At 36.2% G+C, this 17,060-nt stretch overlaps 1 protein-coding gene across 1 annotated transcript in view; it reads left to right on the top strand.

The window, feature by feature from the left end:
• The window catches only part of CYB5R4 (cytochrome b5 reductase 4), a gene marked incomplete at its 3' end in the record, with an annotated part of 79,911 nt that overhangs the window by 2,269 nt on the left and 60,582 nt on the right, over positions 1-17,060 (top strand). Inside the window, exons 2-3 of the mRNA XM_080700723.1 lie at positions 2,783-2,936; positions 14,739-14,839. Of these exons, the coding sequence (XP_080556849.1) occupies positions 2,783-2,936; positions 14,739-14,839 (255 nt within the window). The remainder of the gene's footprint in view (positions 1-2,782; positions 2,937-14,738; positions 14,840-17,060) is intronic.

The raw sequence follows: 17,060 nt of genomic DNA on the forward strand, positions 1-17,060 counted from the left end.
TCTTTGAATCTGTTTCCTCATGTGTAAACAAGAATAGCAGTACCAGTTTTTTCACATTATTCATAGTATTAAGCAAGATGTTTTTCTTTGCACAGCTTTGATATACAGTAAAGGTTGCTTACTCAACCTTACAGATTTGCATCTGACATACAGAATCCATTCAGTATGTGATAGCTATTATTATTTCTACTAGTACTATAAGCCAGTATTTATTAGAATATACCCTATATGAGAGGCATGGTTTCTTTCTTTTTCTTTTTCTTTTCTTTTTTTTTTTTTGTGGTACTGGGGTTCCTGGAAGCCCTTCTACCTCCGGGCTACACTCCCAGACCTAATATATATATATATATATATATATATATATATATATATATATATAATATTATGTATATATTTTTAAATTTGGAAACAGGGTGTCTTAAGCCAGCGCAGCTGGCTTCAAACCTGCGCAATCCTCTTGTCTCTGCCTCCCAAGCATGGGGATTACAAGCATGCGCCACCACGCCCAGCGAGAGGCATGGTTTTTAATTTCAAGGAGTTTAGTCTTGCAGGCTGCACAGATTATTAAACAGATAGTTATAATGCCATAAGTATTATCATAGGTTGTTATGCCAAGAAGGAGTTGGAGTCAGAGAAGGCTCCCAGAGAAAAGGATGTGGGGCAATCCAGTAAGAGGACATAAAGCTGTGAGCAAGTGCTTGATAGCAATCAAGGAATAAGTTCCTATTTGGCTAAAGCATATAATGGGAAGAAGCAAAAGTTAAAACATGGAGCTACTGAGGCAAATTATGACCAGATTGTGAAGAATCTGGGAATTTTGGAGACATTATTTTGAAGTAATATGGGAAGCCACTGGAAGAGAGAGGGTTTATGATTTAAATTGTGTTTCCAAAACATTACCCTGGGATTATGGAATATAGAAAGACCAGTGATTTTTATTTGGGATGGGAAAAATCATTTTTTTATATCTTATCATTAGTTAGGATCAAGAGAGTTTCATTGATGGTCAGAATGGAGCAATGTACATTTGTAGATATGAAATTGGAAATGTACCACAGATCTATTAACTTGCTTATTTGAGGGAGAAATGTATGCCTAAAATAGATACAGTTCAGAAAAGTGAGATATATAAACTTTCATGAATATATCTGCTTTTACATTAAACATGTTTCTGGTACTATGTTATAAATTAGTTGGACAAATGTGATGGTAGTTATGTTACACAGAGATGTCTTGAAAATTTTCTACTATGTTATCTTTAAGTGATTGAAATACAGTACTACCACTGCCTTAGTTTTTTTTTTTTTGTGTGTGTGTGTGTTACTATAACAAAATACCTGAGACTAGAAAACTTATAAAGAACAGAAATTATTTATCACACTTCTGAAAGCTGGAGAGTCTAATGTCAAGGGTCTCATATTTGGTAGGTACCGTAGTGCTGTGTCCTAACATGGTGGAGGGCATCATATGGTGACAAAGAGCAAGAGAGAACTTGCAGCCCAAGGTCTTTTACAACTGCATTATCCGTGAGGAGGAGCTCCCATGACTTAAACACCTCCCATTAGTTTCCACCATCCTATGCGGTTGCTAGTTGAGGATTAATTTAATTTCCCAACATGTGCTTTTAGGGGGCACATTCAAGCCATATCAATCTTTTATCTAAAAGCATTGAAAATGTGTTTTGTGAAACAAAACAGAAACCCAAACCTTCTGTTAGTAAATCATCTAGGCAGATGACAAAGACTCTGCAAAAGGCTTGATGGTAAATACAGTGGTCTACCCTTATCCACAGTTACCTGGTCTGTGCTCTCGGTTACCCATAGTCAACTGTAGTTTGAAAGTACTTAATGGAACATTAAGAAAAGAAAGAAGTAATTCCGAGGTTTTAAGTTATACCTTTGCGTGAGCGCGCGCGTGCGTGTGTGTATGTTGTGTGTATGTGTGTTACTGAGGATTGAACCCAGGACATTTTAACTCTTGAGTACACAGCTGACTCTTTTTATTTTTTGTTTGGAAACAGGGTTTGCTAAGAATCTTGCCATATTGCTGAGTCTGGTTTCAAACCTACGCTTCTCTTGTCTCAGCCTCCAATACTGGGATTAAAGGCATATGCAACCATGCCTGGCTTATATGCTTTGTTCTTTGCATATGTGGTACTGGAGATTGAACTCAGGGGCTTGCTACCCCTGAGTTACACTCCAGCCTATTTATGAACGTATGTATGTATGTATGTATGTATGTATGTATGTATGTATGTATAAGCACAGTCTCACTAAGTTGCTAAGGCTGGACTTGAACCTGCAATCCTATCTCGGCCTCTCAAGTACTGAGGTGCACCACCACCTGTGGTTATATATCTTGTACCCCATTTAGATGTATGGCTACAAGGCACCAATAAAATACAAAACAAAGAGAAGCCATAAAGTGAATTTATTACATGAAAAGATGAAGATTCTCAGTAAGTTTATTTTAATACAACATGATAAGTGTACTTTGAGACAGGATCTTGCTAAGTTGCCCAGGCTGGCCTAGAGCTTGCAATCCTCCTGTCGCAGCCTCCCCTTTAGCTGGGATTACAGGCATGTGGCAAAATGCCTGGCAGGAAAACAATTTTGACAGCCTCCTAAAACTATGAGTATTTGTATAATTGTTATATTTAAATTTTGTGTTTTTTTCAATGGGAATAAAAATAATGAAGTATCCTGAACATAAGTAGCAGGGCAAAGGGAAAGCAGCTAACTTGATGACGCCATATTTATTTCTTCCTTTTTTTCTCTTTAAGGTACCTTTAAAACAGGGTAGAAGTCTTATGGATTGGATTCGACTGACCAAAAGTGGAAGGGACCTAACAGGATTCAAAGGCAGGTTAATTGAAGTAACTGAAGAAGAACTTAAGAAACACAACAAAAAAGATGATTGCTGGATATGCATAAGAGGTAGGTGGTATTTATTAAGTACTTTAAAAGGTTTTTCCTGGGCTTTCCATTTATAATGCCATATAATATTATAATGATTATAATATGCTATAATAGTCATATTAGTCATGTAATACCATAATAGTCGTATTTGGTAATAGAGTTCAAAATTAAATGACAAAAATGTGCCTCTGTTGGACAATAAATAATGTTCTGATTCTGGACAATATTTCTTCCTTACATAACCACTTACACTTTAATGCAGAAGACAGTGGATTTCTGAAATGAAAATTATTTTCTAGCATCTAGTAAGTACAGAAAGGAAACAAATGTTGCCCAGGCAATTGAATGCCAAAGTAGCATAGTAAAGTTACCTAGTAGCACCCACTTTATACAGAATAACTCTCTACCTTACAGAATTATTAAATTCTGTTTGGAAATCAGAAAGCCAATATTAAAGCCAAATCTTCAGTTTTCATTTATAGCAAATTTTGTTACTTTTAAGATACCTTTCTTAGCAATATTACTTGCCTGATTTTTCTAGTTTGAGAAAAATTAAAAGTTCCAAAAATTAAATAGGAGTAATAAGAAATGCGTAGAGACAGGAGCAGTTGACAGAAGCAGGCCTCATGCTAGCTGACTAGCTGGTATCTAGGAGAGGCGAGAAAGCTTCTGTATGGTTTGGCTGCATGTGTCTGCTCCTGGCTTCTGGTTAAGGAGGAAGGAGTACCAATACTTTCTAACATGTTGCCCAATGAAAGGAAAGTAAAAGAAAACATGGGACTAAATGTAATTGTCTTTTTCTTAATAGCTGTTGAAATTTAAAATATTACTGATAATTTCTTAAAGGAGTAATGTATGTCAAAGTTAGCTAGCCTTAAAGGTCAGTGATAACGTTTGGGGAGAGAGAGGGAGAGGGAGAGGGAGAGGGAGAGGGAGACGGAGAGGGAGAGGGAGAGGGAGAGGGAGAGGGAGAGGGAGACAGAGAGGGAGAGGGAGAGGGAGAGGGAGACGGAGAGGGAGAGGGAGAGGGAGAGGGAGAGGGAGACGGAGAGGGAGAGGGAGACGGAGAGGGAGAGGGAGAGGGAGAGGGAGAGAGAGAGGGAGAGGGAGAATGTGTGTGTGTGTGTACTGGGGATTGAACCCAGGAGTTCATTTTACCACTGAACTACATCTCCAGCCCCTCCTTTCTTCCCTCCCTCCCCTTCCTTCCTCTTATTCTTCTTTCGTTCTTTTTTTGTGTTACTGGGGATTGAACACAGGGGCATTCTACCTCCAAGCTATGCCCCTAGTCTTTTATATTTTTGTTTTTGAAGGAGTCTCAATAGGTTGCTGAGAGTCGCCCTAAGTTGCTGAGGCTGGGCTTGAAACTGCAGTCCCGTCTTAGCCTCCCACATACTGGGATTACAGCTGTACCACCACGCCTGACTCTCTCCTCTTTTCTCCCCTCTCCTCCCCCTTCTTCATGGGTCTCTTAAGTTGCCCAGGTAGCTTAGGAAATTTTGTGATCCTCCTAACTACAGCCATACTTACATGAACCTGCCCAATCTTATCTGAACTTATGATCCTCCTACCTAAGCCTCCCAAGTCCCTGGGATTATAGGCATGCACCACTGTGTATGGCTGGACTCAAGTTTTAGTTAAAACTATATACCATAAGGAAGCATGGTATCTTAGTGTCATTTCTTTTTTAACGTATTTTTTTCATTTTCAACAATTGCCTTATTTTTAGACTGGATCTGAATTTAGTCAGTCAGTATAAAAGAGAAGCAATATTTTCAAGAACTCTTAGAAAAAAATACAATTTAGTATGAGTTTCTATGTGTTAATCTTTTGAGAGTTTTATGGTTTGAATAAAGATAGTATCCCCAAAGGTTCACACTTGAAAGACTTGATCACTAACATGACAGTATTGGAAGGGGCTGTGACCTTTCAGAGATGTCCTTAGGTCACTGTATGTGTGAAGGTGAGGGGGGATGCCTTTGAAGGAGATTGTGGGAACTTGCTCCTGTAGGTTTCCCCTTTATTGCTCTTTGAAAGCTTTCAAGAACTTAAAGTGATTTACAAACATGTGATGCTTTGAGCAACCTCTAAATATCTCTTCTACAGAGGTCTGTAGAGCCTAGATCAGAATGTTTTTACTATAGTATGACATATTTTATCATCGTATATAGGTAATGTTGGTAATGAGGTGGTAAGTAATGTGTTAAATCATCATTTGGTGATATGGACAGCCTTTGACTTTTGTGAGGATGAGGAAAGTATAGCCTGATATTTAATAATAGGCCATTTGAATAAATAGTATTTCAAAAAAGTTGATTGTAGTGAGTAAGCACACTGGTTTTTCCTAATGCTGATTGTCATTCTGTTAAATTAAAGAAGCTGGTTTGAGGCTTTCAAAAAAGTGGTCTTATAGGTCTATATTTTTCATATTTCACAACTATTTAAAAATCTTACATATTGATTCCAAAAAGTAGTATTTCATCTTTTATATTTCTATTACAGTTTTCTAGGTTTCTATGTTTATAGTAAACCTTTTAAAATTTACTTACAGAGCTGGGTATGGTGGCGCATGCTTGTAATCCTAGTGCTTGGGAGGCTGAGACAGGAGGATTGCACAGGTTCAAAGCCAGCCTCAGCTACTTAGTGAGGCTCTCAGCAACTTAGTGAGATCCTGTTTCCAAATAAAGTATAAAATAGGTCTGGGAGTGTAGACCAGAGGTAGAAGGCCCCTGAGTTCCACCCCTAGTACCTAAATAAATAAATAAATAAATAAATAAATAAAATTTATTTACTTACAGGATGGTAGTGTAAACTTTTGTTAATGTAGTTGATCTTCATTATTTGTAAAATTTATATTTGCCAATTTGCTTATTTGACAAAATGTATTTTAACCTTAAAACTAATACAGTGCATTAATAGTTATTCAGAGACATGTATAAAGTGATGAAAAATTTGTATCACCCATATACATGTTCCTGGCTAGGGACATACAGGGTGATGCTCTGCCTTCCTGTTTCTGATCTCACGCTGCAAACAAGTATCTTTTTCATGGTCATTTCATGCCACATTTTCCACATTTTTATGTTGTTGTTCTTTAAAATGACCCCAGGAATAGTGTGAAAGTACTGTCACAAGAAGGCTGCAGTGTGCTCTGTGGAGAAACTGTGTTAGAAAAGTTTCATTCAAGCCTGGTGTGGTGGCGCATGCTTGTAATCCCAGCATTTGGGAGGCTGAGACTGGAGGATCACGGTTCAAGGCCAGCCTCAGCTACTTAGGCACTCCGTAACTTAGTGAGACCCTGTTTCAAAATAAAGAATAAAAAATAGGGCAGGGGGTGTAGCTCAGAATTCTAATGCCCCTGGGCTCCATCCCCAGACCTGCAAAAAAAAAAAAAAAAGAAAAGAAAAGAAAAGAAAAGAAAAAAGTTTCATTCAGGTATGTGTTACAGAACTATTGGCTATGAGTTCAGAGTTCATGAAATGGTGGAGCTGGGGATTGAACTGAGAGGCATTTTACCTCTGAGCTTAGCTCTAAGCCCTACTTTATTTTTTTTATTTGAAAACAGGGTCTTGCTAAGTTGCTAAGAGCCTCAGTAAGTTGCTGGGGCTGGCTTTGAACCTGTGATCCTTCTGTCTTAACCTCCAAAGTACTGGGATTACAGGCATGCACCACCATTCCGGCCTATGGAATAATGTATATTAAGTGAGAGACACATCAGAGTTATGTATTGACTGATTGGCACAAATGTGGGCAGACGCTCGCAGGAACTTAACCTTGTATGGAAGAATGGTTCACATTTGCATATTCAGTGTTTACAGTGATGTTATAGAATATAACTGCCTCAAATCAGAATAATCAGCAATGTTTGTTTAGGTTATTTTTATTCATACTGTAGTCATGCTAAAGTAAAATAAATTCTATACTTTTTAGGTCAGATTTAAGCCGACCAAAAATAGAACTAAATTTTCCAATAAGTTCTTTTCTCTAGGTTTCCTTTTGCTGGCTACTTCTGAGAAACTGTAGCATTATTTGCTTCCGGTGTAGAAATGTTTTTTACGTGAAGATTTTCTTCTAGGAACAGTTTTTCAAATTTGGAATTTTTATTTAGAGTAATGGAACACATTATAGTAAATAGTATATTGTTATTACAGTAAGCGTAAGGATTCTATAGATTGTCTACTTTGTGGACTGTATTTCTTCTTTACAGCAGATGTGTGAACATCTTTTATCCTGCCTCATTTGGTTACTTAGGAAGTATAAACCAGTATTTTTCCTTTTTTTTTTTTCAAAGCAGAAAATAAAATACACGTCTTTATTTTACAATACGTATAATTATATAACTAATTAAAATTAATATAACAGCTAATAAAGTGTTAGCAGAAGTAATAGGTGCGGTAAGCACTTCAAATTCAGAAATGGTGAGATGTCAAAACTTCTGTATCTTTTCCATCAAGGAATCTAGCTCATTAGTTTAGACTGAACATTAACCCCTGGAAGTAATTCTTCAGACATGCAAAAATTAGGACTAACAGGTTTAATCTGCTCTTCTCCCAAAAGTGAAAATCCAGCAATGCCAAATAATGTATGAGAAGGATCCGCCGTGTCTCCTAGCCTTAGAGGTGTGTTTCTCCTCATATGCTCATTTTAAAACTGACCCATAGATATTCAGGTTTTTTATTTTACATCAGATTTTTGCAAATAATCTAGTCTTTGTTATTTTATTGGTTCCTCTACTGACACCTAAGGTTACTTTCTCTTATTTTAAATCTATCTTTATCTCCTGAACTGTCATATACTTTCTTACTTTTTAAAAACGTTTCCTCTGTCTGTACCTTCTTCCTATTCATTAAAAATTGAGTAGGAGCCAGGCATGGTGGCGCACGCTCGTAATCCCAGCATTCAGGAGGCGGAGATGGGAGGATCACGGTTTGCAGACAACCTCAACTACTTAGCGAAGCCCTTCACAACTCAGAGAGACCCTGTTTTGAAAAATAAAAAGACTAAGAAGTAGGACTGGGGGTGTAGCTCAGATGTAGAATGCCCCTGGGTTCCATCCCTAGTACTGCAAAAACAAAAAAATTGAGTAGGAGGAAAACAGGTATTTTGGGCACCAAATCTAACCCTTACATCTTTTGTATGATTGACATAGTGTTTACAAATGCCAGTCAATATTTTGAAAGAAAATTGTGCAAAAGTTATTTTGGACAAAAAGTTTCTACTCCATATTACTTTTGGTGTCCAGAATATAATCCAAAGTTATACATACTTGAAAGAAGAAGCCTATTGGAGATGATCCATATGTTTGAATTTAGATGACAATGATTTAAAAGCACCTATTATAACTATATGAGAAAGTATAAGAACATATATATATAGATAATAAATGGATATAAAATCACACGCTAAATTTTTAAAAATATAGAATTATAATAATGAAATAAAAGATTTTACTATGAGTTTTATGGTAGATTAGAGTTAATATTGAGGAAAGTTTTGTGAACTTGAAATGGACAAATAGGAATTATCCAGTATGAAGAACAATCAGGAAAATGAACAGAGGCTCAGAGTCTGAGACAAAATAAAAATGTCTAATATATAGAGAGAAAGTTCCAGCAGGAGGAGGAGGAGACTGGAACATAAAAAATTGTTGGAAGAAACAGTAGCCAAATATTTTTAAAATATAATGAGAGACATAAAATTATGAATTTGGAAGGTTAGCAAATCTGAGCCTGATCAATACAAAGAAAATATTAGGCACATCCTATGCAGATTTCTAAAAGCCGAAGATACAGAGAAAATCTTGAAAGTAGCCAGAGGAGACATACTGAGAAACAATAAAAACAACTGCTGGTGAGAAAATAATATCTGTGATGATATAGAGTTTTTTAAGGATGAAGATGAAATAAGGACATTTTTACGCAAACCAAAACTTCGAATTTATTACCAATAAACTTTTGCTAAAAGGAATGTTTAAAAATGTTTCTTGGTTTAAAAGAGAATGATTTCTGATGGAAGCTCAAGTCTTCAGGAAATGATATTTAAGAGAAAAGATTAATATTTTTTTTCATTAAAAAATTCATGACTATTTAAAGAAAAAGCTATAACTATTGTGGAGTTACATAAAAGATAGATGATAGAGGGCTGTCAGTGGTCCTTATATTATGTGTGGAAGGGTATAATATTAACTCTCAAGCAAGTAAAAGTTAAGGATATATACTGTAATTCTCAGAAAAATCACTTAAAAACAAATTTTAAAGAAAATCTGGTTAACTCAAAAGAATGCAGGGAAATAAGAACAGAGACACAAACAAAAAACTTGGATGCCAGGGAAAAAGATAGATTTAAGTTCAGCCACAGTAATTAATTTATGTGTAAATAGACCAAACATGCTAATTAAAAAGTAGATATTGTCTCTGTGTTATGTTATCAAGACCTATCTATATGACATCTATAAGAAATATTACTTTAAAGTTGTAGATAAGTTGAAAGTAAATATGTGAAAAAGTATATTATCTAAATGGTAGGCAACATTATCGATTTGAACCTCTTGTTTGGACTATATTAATATCAAATAAAATGTATTAGCAGATAAAGGCAAAGAGCTTTAACCAGAGATAAAGACTTTTCATAATGATGAAAAGAGTCAGTTCATGTAGAAACATTGTTTAACATGATGTTCTCCAGATCTTTCCATCTTGTGAATGGCATGATTTTGTTCTTCTTTATAGCTGAATAGAATTCGATTGTGTGTATCTCCCATAATTTTGCAATCCATGCATCTGTTGATGGAGACCTAGATTGGTGCCATATTTTGGCTATTACGAATTGTGCTGTTATGAACATAGGTTACTGTAGTTCTCTGATTTCAACCCCTTTGGAAAAATACCTTGGAGTGATAGAGCCGGATCATGTGGTGGATCTATTCCCAGTTTTCTAAGGAATCTCCACACTGATCTCCAAAGCTGCTGAACTAGTTTGCACTCCTACCAACAGTGTAAACGAGTTTCTCTTTCCCCACATCCTCGCCTGATTTTGTTGTTGATTTCTTTATGCTTGCCACTCTGATTGGGGTTAGATGGAATCTCAGCGTAGTTTTGATTTGCATCTCCCTGATAGCTAATGATGTAGAACATCTTTTTATGTATCTATTGACCGTTTGTATCCCTTCTTTTGTGAAGTGTCTATTCAGTTCATTTGCCAAATGATTGGGTTATTTATTTTGCTAGTGTAGAGTCTTTTGAGCTCTTTGTATATTCTGGATATTAGTTCTTTATCCGAGTGGTGGCTGGTAAAGATCTTCTCCCATTCTGTAGGCTTTCTCTTTAGGTTCTTGGTGGTTTCTTTTTTTTTTTTTTTTTTTTTTAGTCTTCTTTTTTTTATTTATATTGGTGCACTGTATTCATACATCATAATGGTATAAAGAAAATACTTTTGTAGACATACATGCACACATTGCCCAGTTAGCGCCTACCCGATCCCCACCCCATTCACACCCCATCCCTCCTTCCCATGCTTGGCTTAGAGGAGGAGTCTTCTTAGCAACAGACAGACTCAAGGTTAAATGGTGGCCATGATTATAGAGTCTCTTAGGCTGGACAATGGGCCCAACACTTTAGCTGACATTCTTTCATCTGATCCCCTCAGAGCTTTGTGTGGAAATATTACTAATCTCCTTTTCCTTGAGAAAATTGAGATTTACAGAGCCAAACAATTTGCTCAAATTCATATCTATCTGAAGTGCTTGCATTAGGATTTGAACTAATATCTTTCTTACCCCAGGTCACTAATATTCTTATTTTTTTTAAATTTTTTATTGGTGCACTGTATTCAGACATCATAGTGGGATACAAAAAACTTTTGTAGACATACATGCACACATCACCCAGTCAGCCCCCACCCGATCCCCCCCCCATTCCCTCCCCATCCCTCCTTCCCATGCTTGGCTTAGTGGTTGACATCTAGTATTATAGCAATTTATTGAAAATTAAAAATGATAATCTCACATAACAGTTTCATTTGTCTGATACCAAGCTTTTGATAACTTAAAGATAACATTTCAATATTTCTTTTTGCTTTCTTTCTTACCAGAGAATATTTTTTTTTCTATTTTTTTAGGTGAAACTATCATATATTTATATATTTATTTTTCAGAAAAAATCTATCCTATGGAATATGGACTCTAGATACCCAAAACGATCTCGATAAAGAACAAAGCTAGAAGATTGTATTTTCTAATTTCAAACCATATAAAGCTACAATAATTGAAACCGTGTAGTACTGTTCTAAAGGCAGATATATAAACCATTGGAGTTAAATGAAAGCCTAGAGATACATTCTTCCCTATATTGTCAAGTTATTTTTGACAAGGTTTCCATGAACATTTGGTGGAGGAAATAATAATCTTTTAACTAAATATTGTTGAAAAATAATAATTACATGAAAAAGAATAAAATTGGACCCTTACCTAAATACATATACAAATATTAACTCAAAATAGATAAAAAGCCAGGCGTGGTGGCGCACGCTTGTAATCCCCGTGCTTGGGAGGCGGAAACAGGAGGATCGCGCAGGTTCGAAGCCAGCCGCGCTGGTTTAAGAGACCCTGTTTCAAAAATATAAAATAGGTCTGGGAGTGTAGCCCGGTGGTAGAAGGGCTTCCAGGAACCCCAGTACCACCAAAAAAAAAAAAAAAAAAAATAGATAAAAGACCTAAATATAAATCTTAATACTATAAACTTTTAGAAGAAAATCTGGGTCATAAAACCTCACAACATTGAAATAGGCAGTGATTTATTGGATATGATTTAAATGGCACAGGCAACAAAAGGGTAGACAAACTCCCTAAAAAATAAAATATTGTATATCCAAAGACAATGTAAACAGAGTTAAAAGTTACTGATAGAATGGGATAAAATATTTCTAAATGCTATATCTGAAGGTATATTAATATTCCAACTAGCAATCCTAAAATTTAACAACAATAAAAGTAAACAATACAATTTAGAGATAGGTATAAGACTAACATAAATAATGAATCTCCACAGATAACTAATCTTAGTTGTCTGTTGGATGGAAAATCTTGTTTCTCTGGTTCTGGTGTGTGTTACCTATTTCTTCTTTGTAGTTAATCTCTTTGAGTATTTTCTCTAGTGCTGGTTTTGAAGACATAAATTCCTTCAGTTTCTGTTTGTCATGGAAGCTTCTTATTTTTCCATCTAGGTTTCTTTTTATGAGAAGAAACTTTTTAGTTTGATGCCATCCCACTTGTTAATTCTTGCTTTAATTTCCTGCGTTTTGGAGGTCTTGTTGAGAAAGTTATTGCCTGTGCCTGTATGTTGGATTGTTGAGCCTATGCCCTCTAATAACTTTACAGTCTCTGGTCTAGTTTCTAAGTCTTTGATCCATCTCAAGAAAGAGAAGGGACATATGTTTTCTCTAATTTTCCCAAACTAGGGAGCATTGGGGATACCAGAGGGACTCCAGATAATGGAGGGGAAATCTCAGCAAAGCTAGAATGGAAGGGTAGGGGAGGAAGAAGGCTGAGGTTGATTAATGGAGGAGCTACATCCGAATATGTGTAAAAGTATGAATATAGCATGGTTACCCTGGACAATCGTTGTTGGGAGGGGGAGAGGGTACCAAGCACAGTCAAACTGTATACAATTTTCAATATGTTCCACATATAAATAAAATTTAAAAAAGAAACATTATGTTTAATTCATGATAACAAGGCTTAAAATATATGAAGCAAAAATTCATAGAATTGAAGCAGAGAATTAAAAATCCTGCAGTTACAATTGCATTTTAACACTGCGGAGCAGGTACACTAGATAAAAACACATAAAATAATGAAAATAATGTGCAGTTTCCTTTCTGAACACAAGATGGCAAAGTAGTCATGGTACTTTAAGCCTTTTTGGGTACATTTGAATATAGTGAAATGTACCATGATTTTACCATATGAACACATCTTTTCCCCTAATTTATTTTGGAGCCAGCAAAAGAAATTAGTGGTGACTAAATGAAGTAAATATGAATATTACAATATGTGGCATTATACTTGGTACATACATGATAGGCATTAATATATTTTGTTGAATGAATATAATATAGAACTTGAATTAAATATTTGAATTTGAAGTAAAAGATATTTTTTATTCTGTTAAAAAAATACCACTTTTACTCTGTGTTCCATAAACCTTTCCATCTTAAGATCCCTGTACTCTGAAAAATAACCGAGACCTGGCATGATAGTGCCTGCCTATAATCCCAGTACAGATATGTAAAAAAGCCAATTCAGTTTTGAGGTGTCTTTAAGACTGGGTTTATCTACTATTTAGTTTTCAAGTAAAGACTTAATTTTAACAGCTCACTTCTTTAGGAAGGCCATTTATTGAGATATTTCAGTTTATTGGTTCCCTGTTCCTCTTCCTTAAATGGTACAAATATATATATAATTTTTTTTTCCGGTACTGGGGATGGAACCCAGGGGCATTCTACCTCCAAGCCACACCCCATAGCCCTATTTTTTATTCTTTATTTTGAAACAGGATCTCACTGAATTGCAAAGGGCCTCATAAGTAGCTAAGGCTGCCCACAAACCCAGATTCTCCTTTCTCAGCCTCCCAAATGATGCTGGGATTACAAGTGTGCACCACCACACCCAGCTACAAATATAGTTGACCATAGTAATAGAGTAAATAAATATTGAGGGAAATTAAAAGATTAAGATATGAATAATAATCTTTGTTCTAACTGCTGAGAAGAGTTGGATTTTCTTTTCACCGAGCAGGCATGCATGGTCATTGTTGCTTAGCCTTTGCTGAAGAAGATCAGGCACACAGATGACATTCCGAGTCTTTTTCCTCGGGTTCTTCTACCAGGGCAGAGGAGGAAGATAGAATATTTGGAAATGTTAATGTCGTAGTGTCATGTAGTGTGTGTAGGTGGGTACTTTAAAAAATTATACACATGTGAAATGTTTCATGATTTCTTTGTATTGGGAGACAGTTCTCTGTGGATCTTTTGCATTTCTGCATATCTTTTGAGTAGATAGCTGTCTGTTCTGGACAATATTTTTAGTGATATTTGTGTAGTGAACAAACTTGGGTTATACAGTGTCTCCCTCTAAAGCAAAGGACAAGCTGGTTGTAGTGTCTCATGCCTGTAATCATAGTACTTGGGAGGCTGAGACAGGAAGATGACAGGTGTGAGGCCAGCCTCATCAACTTAGGTCCTGAGCAACTTAGTGAGACCCTGTTTCAAAATAAAAAATAAAATAGAGATGGGGGTGTATCTCGAAGGTAGCATGCACAAGTTCAAGCCCTAGCACCAAAAAATAAAGCAAAAGGCAGATTTATTTACTGCTCAGTGTAATAATGCCTCTCTCCAGAACAAAGTGCAGGTTGTAATTACTGCCTTTTATAGAAGACTGAAGTTTCCTAAACTCAAGATTCATTTCCTGGAGGGACAGGATTGCTACAGGTTTTACTGGGCTCTTGTCTCACAGCTCTGTAGGAATTGGGGTGCAGGAAACTGATACAAATGTTGATATTCTTGCTACTGCTACTAATGTGAGAACTAAACTGTTCTTTGTCACTAACCTACAAGTCTACTGTTATCTTCCAGGGCCCCTAAGACAGGTAAACTTATTAGCTTACACGTGTGGCGAAAGTTCAGACCTTTACAGTTCTTGATACTTTGAAATAATGATTGTTTAAATAAAATATGTTGGGAAACATTTATTGGAACTTATGTTTATAGGCTTTATAATTTTTAAGAAGTCCATATAGGATATCCTCTCTTCTTGCTTTGATATAGGCTTTGTTTATAATGTCAGCTCATATATGGAATATCATCCTGGTGGAGAAGATGAACTAATGAGAGCAGCAGGATCAGATGGTACTGATCTTTTTAATCAGGTAAGATGTTGAAAGTAATCGAAGTATCACAATGGAAGAGTTTCTCATAAATTTAGCAGTGTGACGTTTTTAGAAAGAAAATAATTGCATAAATTTCAGAAATGTTGAATTTTGAAATGCAGGCAGATGTTCACAAGTAGCAATTCATTTGGTTTGCTTTTAAGTTTGTATTAAAACTTTAGAGGTTAACCAGGTGTGATGGTGCACACTTGTAATCCCTGTGCTTGGGAGGCTGAGACAGGAGGATCGCACATGTTCGAAGTCAGCCTCAGCTACTTAGTGAGACCCTGTTTCCAAATAAAATATAAAATAGGTCTGGGAGTGTAACCTGGAGGTAGAAAGCCTCTGGGTTCCACCCCTAGTACCCCCCCACCCACACACACACACAAAAAAAAACCTAAAAAACTTTAGAGGTGATTTTCAATCTTTGACTTGCTGGCTTCCTTCTCTGTTGGCATATGTTTATTTAGTCTTGATTAATTTCAGTAATAATGATAACTGACTTACGGAAAGCAGTAACAGTTGGAAGAAGGAGCACGGGAGCCAGGCATGGTGGTGCACACTGTAATCCCAGCATTTGGGAGGGAGGCTGAGACAGGAGGATCATGATTCATGGACAGCCTCAGCTACTTAGGAACTTTACAACTCAGTGAGACGCTGCTTCAAAATAAAGAACAAAAAATAGGGCTGGGGTGTAGCTCAGAGGTAGAATGCCCCCGGGTTCCATACCCAGTACTGGGGCGGCGGGGGGAGGAGCACTATTGCTAACTTGCCAAATCACTTTAAACAGGTCATTTATCTTCTGTGTTCTTGATTCTCCTCATTTGGGGATTGTTTATGTATTCCACCTGCTTTGCTCTGCTACATCTGTATGACACATTGAAAATTAAATGAGTCTGATTAATGAATAGAAAACTTAATTTTCCCTGGAATGATAGCAGATATTCTGCATAGGTATCTCAGGAGATATTTAAATTAGTAACTTTTTCCATTATATTTATGTAAATTTGGCTCTTATACTATTTAAAAGCTATAAGAAATATATTAATTACTATTATTTTACTGACCTGTTATTTTGAAATAATAATCTTTCAGAGGATGAAAATTTGCTTTCATCTCACATATTTTATTGATAATTAACCATGTTATAGTACTGGGATTTAATCATTCAAAATAACTGAATCAGAGTGGATAATTTTATAGTTATTTTGATCAAATAATAATTTAATTTCTCATTCTTCTCTTTTCTCATTTGTTAGTATTTGTTTTTAACCAGGTTGCTAGGTTTGTGTATGTTTATAAGTGTGTGTGTGTGTGTGTGTGTGTGTGTGTGTGTGTGTGGTTACTTTTAAAAGTACTTAGGTGCTTAAATGGCAGAATCTCATTTGCTTTTTTTTTTTTTTTTTAATGGTAGTACTGGGGTTTCTGGAAACCCTTCTACCTCCACGCTACACTCCCAGACCTATTTTTATATTTTTATTTGGAAACAGAGTCTTTTAAGCCAGCAAGGCTGGCTTCGAATCTGCGCGATCCTCCTGTCTCCGCCTCCCAAGTGCGGGGATTACAAGTGTGGGCCACCACACCCAGCCCTCATTTGCTATTAATGTTTTTCCGGGGTTGGAGGAAAGTCATGTTTGTCCATTGGTTGTAATAGCATTCTCATTGGGAGGTTCTTTCAGTGGGAAGTTGTTACTGCTATTTTAAAGCCAATTCTCATTGTCATTTGGTATTTGTTATCTAACAATGCAATTGTAATAATGCAACAAAAATATAAAAGATTAGGAACATTTGCCTAAAAACTTGTTTCTCATATTTTTCTCTTGTATCTACTTTTAAACTATTGATGTTGAATATACTTTCCCACAAGAAGTATTTTCAGTAAAAAAAAAGTCTTATTTATATCCGTCTATGTTATGAGTTTGTGTGGGCCTTATTTTTTTTATTTTTTGGTGGTACTAGGAATGGAACCCTTCTACCTCTGGGCTACACTCCCAGACCTATTTTATATTTTTATTTGGAAACAGGGTCTTGTAAGCCAGCAAGGCTGGCTTCAAACCTGCGGGATCCTCCTGTCTCCGCCTCCCAAGCACGGGGATTACAAGCATGCGCCACCACGCCCGGCTGTGTGGGCCTTATTTAAGAAAGCTTGTTTGGAAGAAGTCACGAGAACTGCTATATTACAAAGTTCTTTATAATTTTGTATAACAGTACTTTTGTCCAG

This window comes from Muscardinus avellanarius, assembly GCF_963383645.1.
Source record: "Muscardinus avellanarius genome assembly, chromosome: 8".
Taxonomy (NCBI): domain Eukaryota; kingdom Metazoa; phylum Chordata; class Mammalia; order Rodentia; family Gliridae; genus Muscardinus; species Muscardinus avellanarius.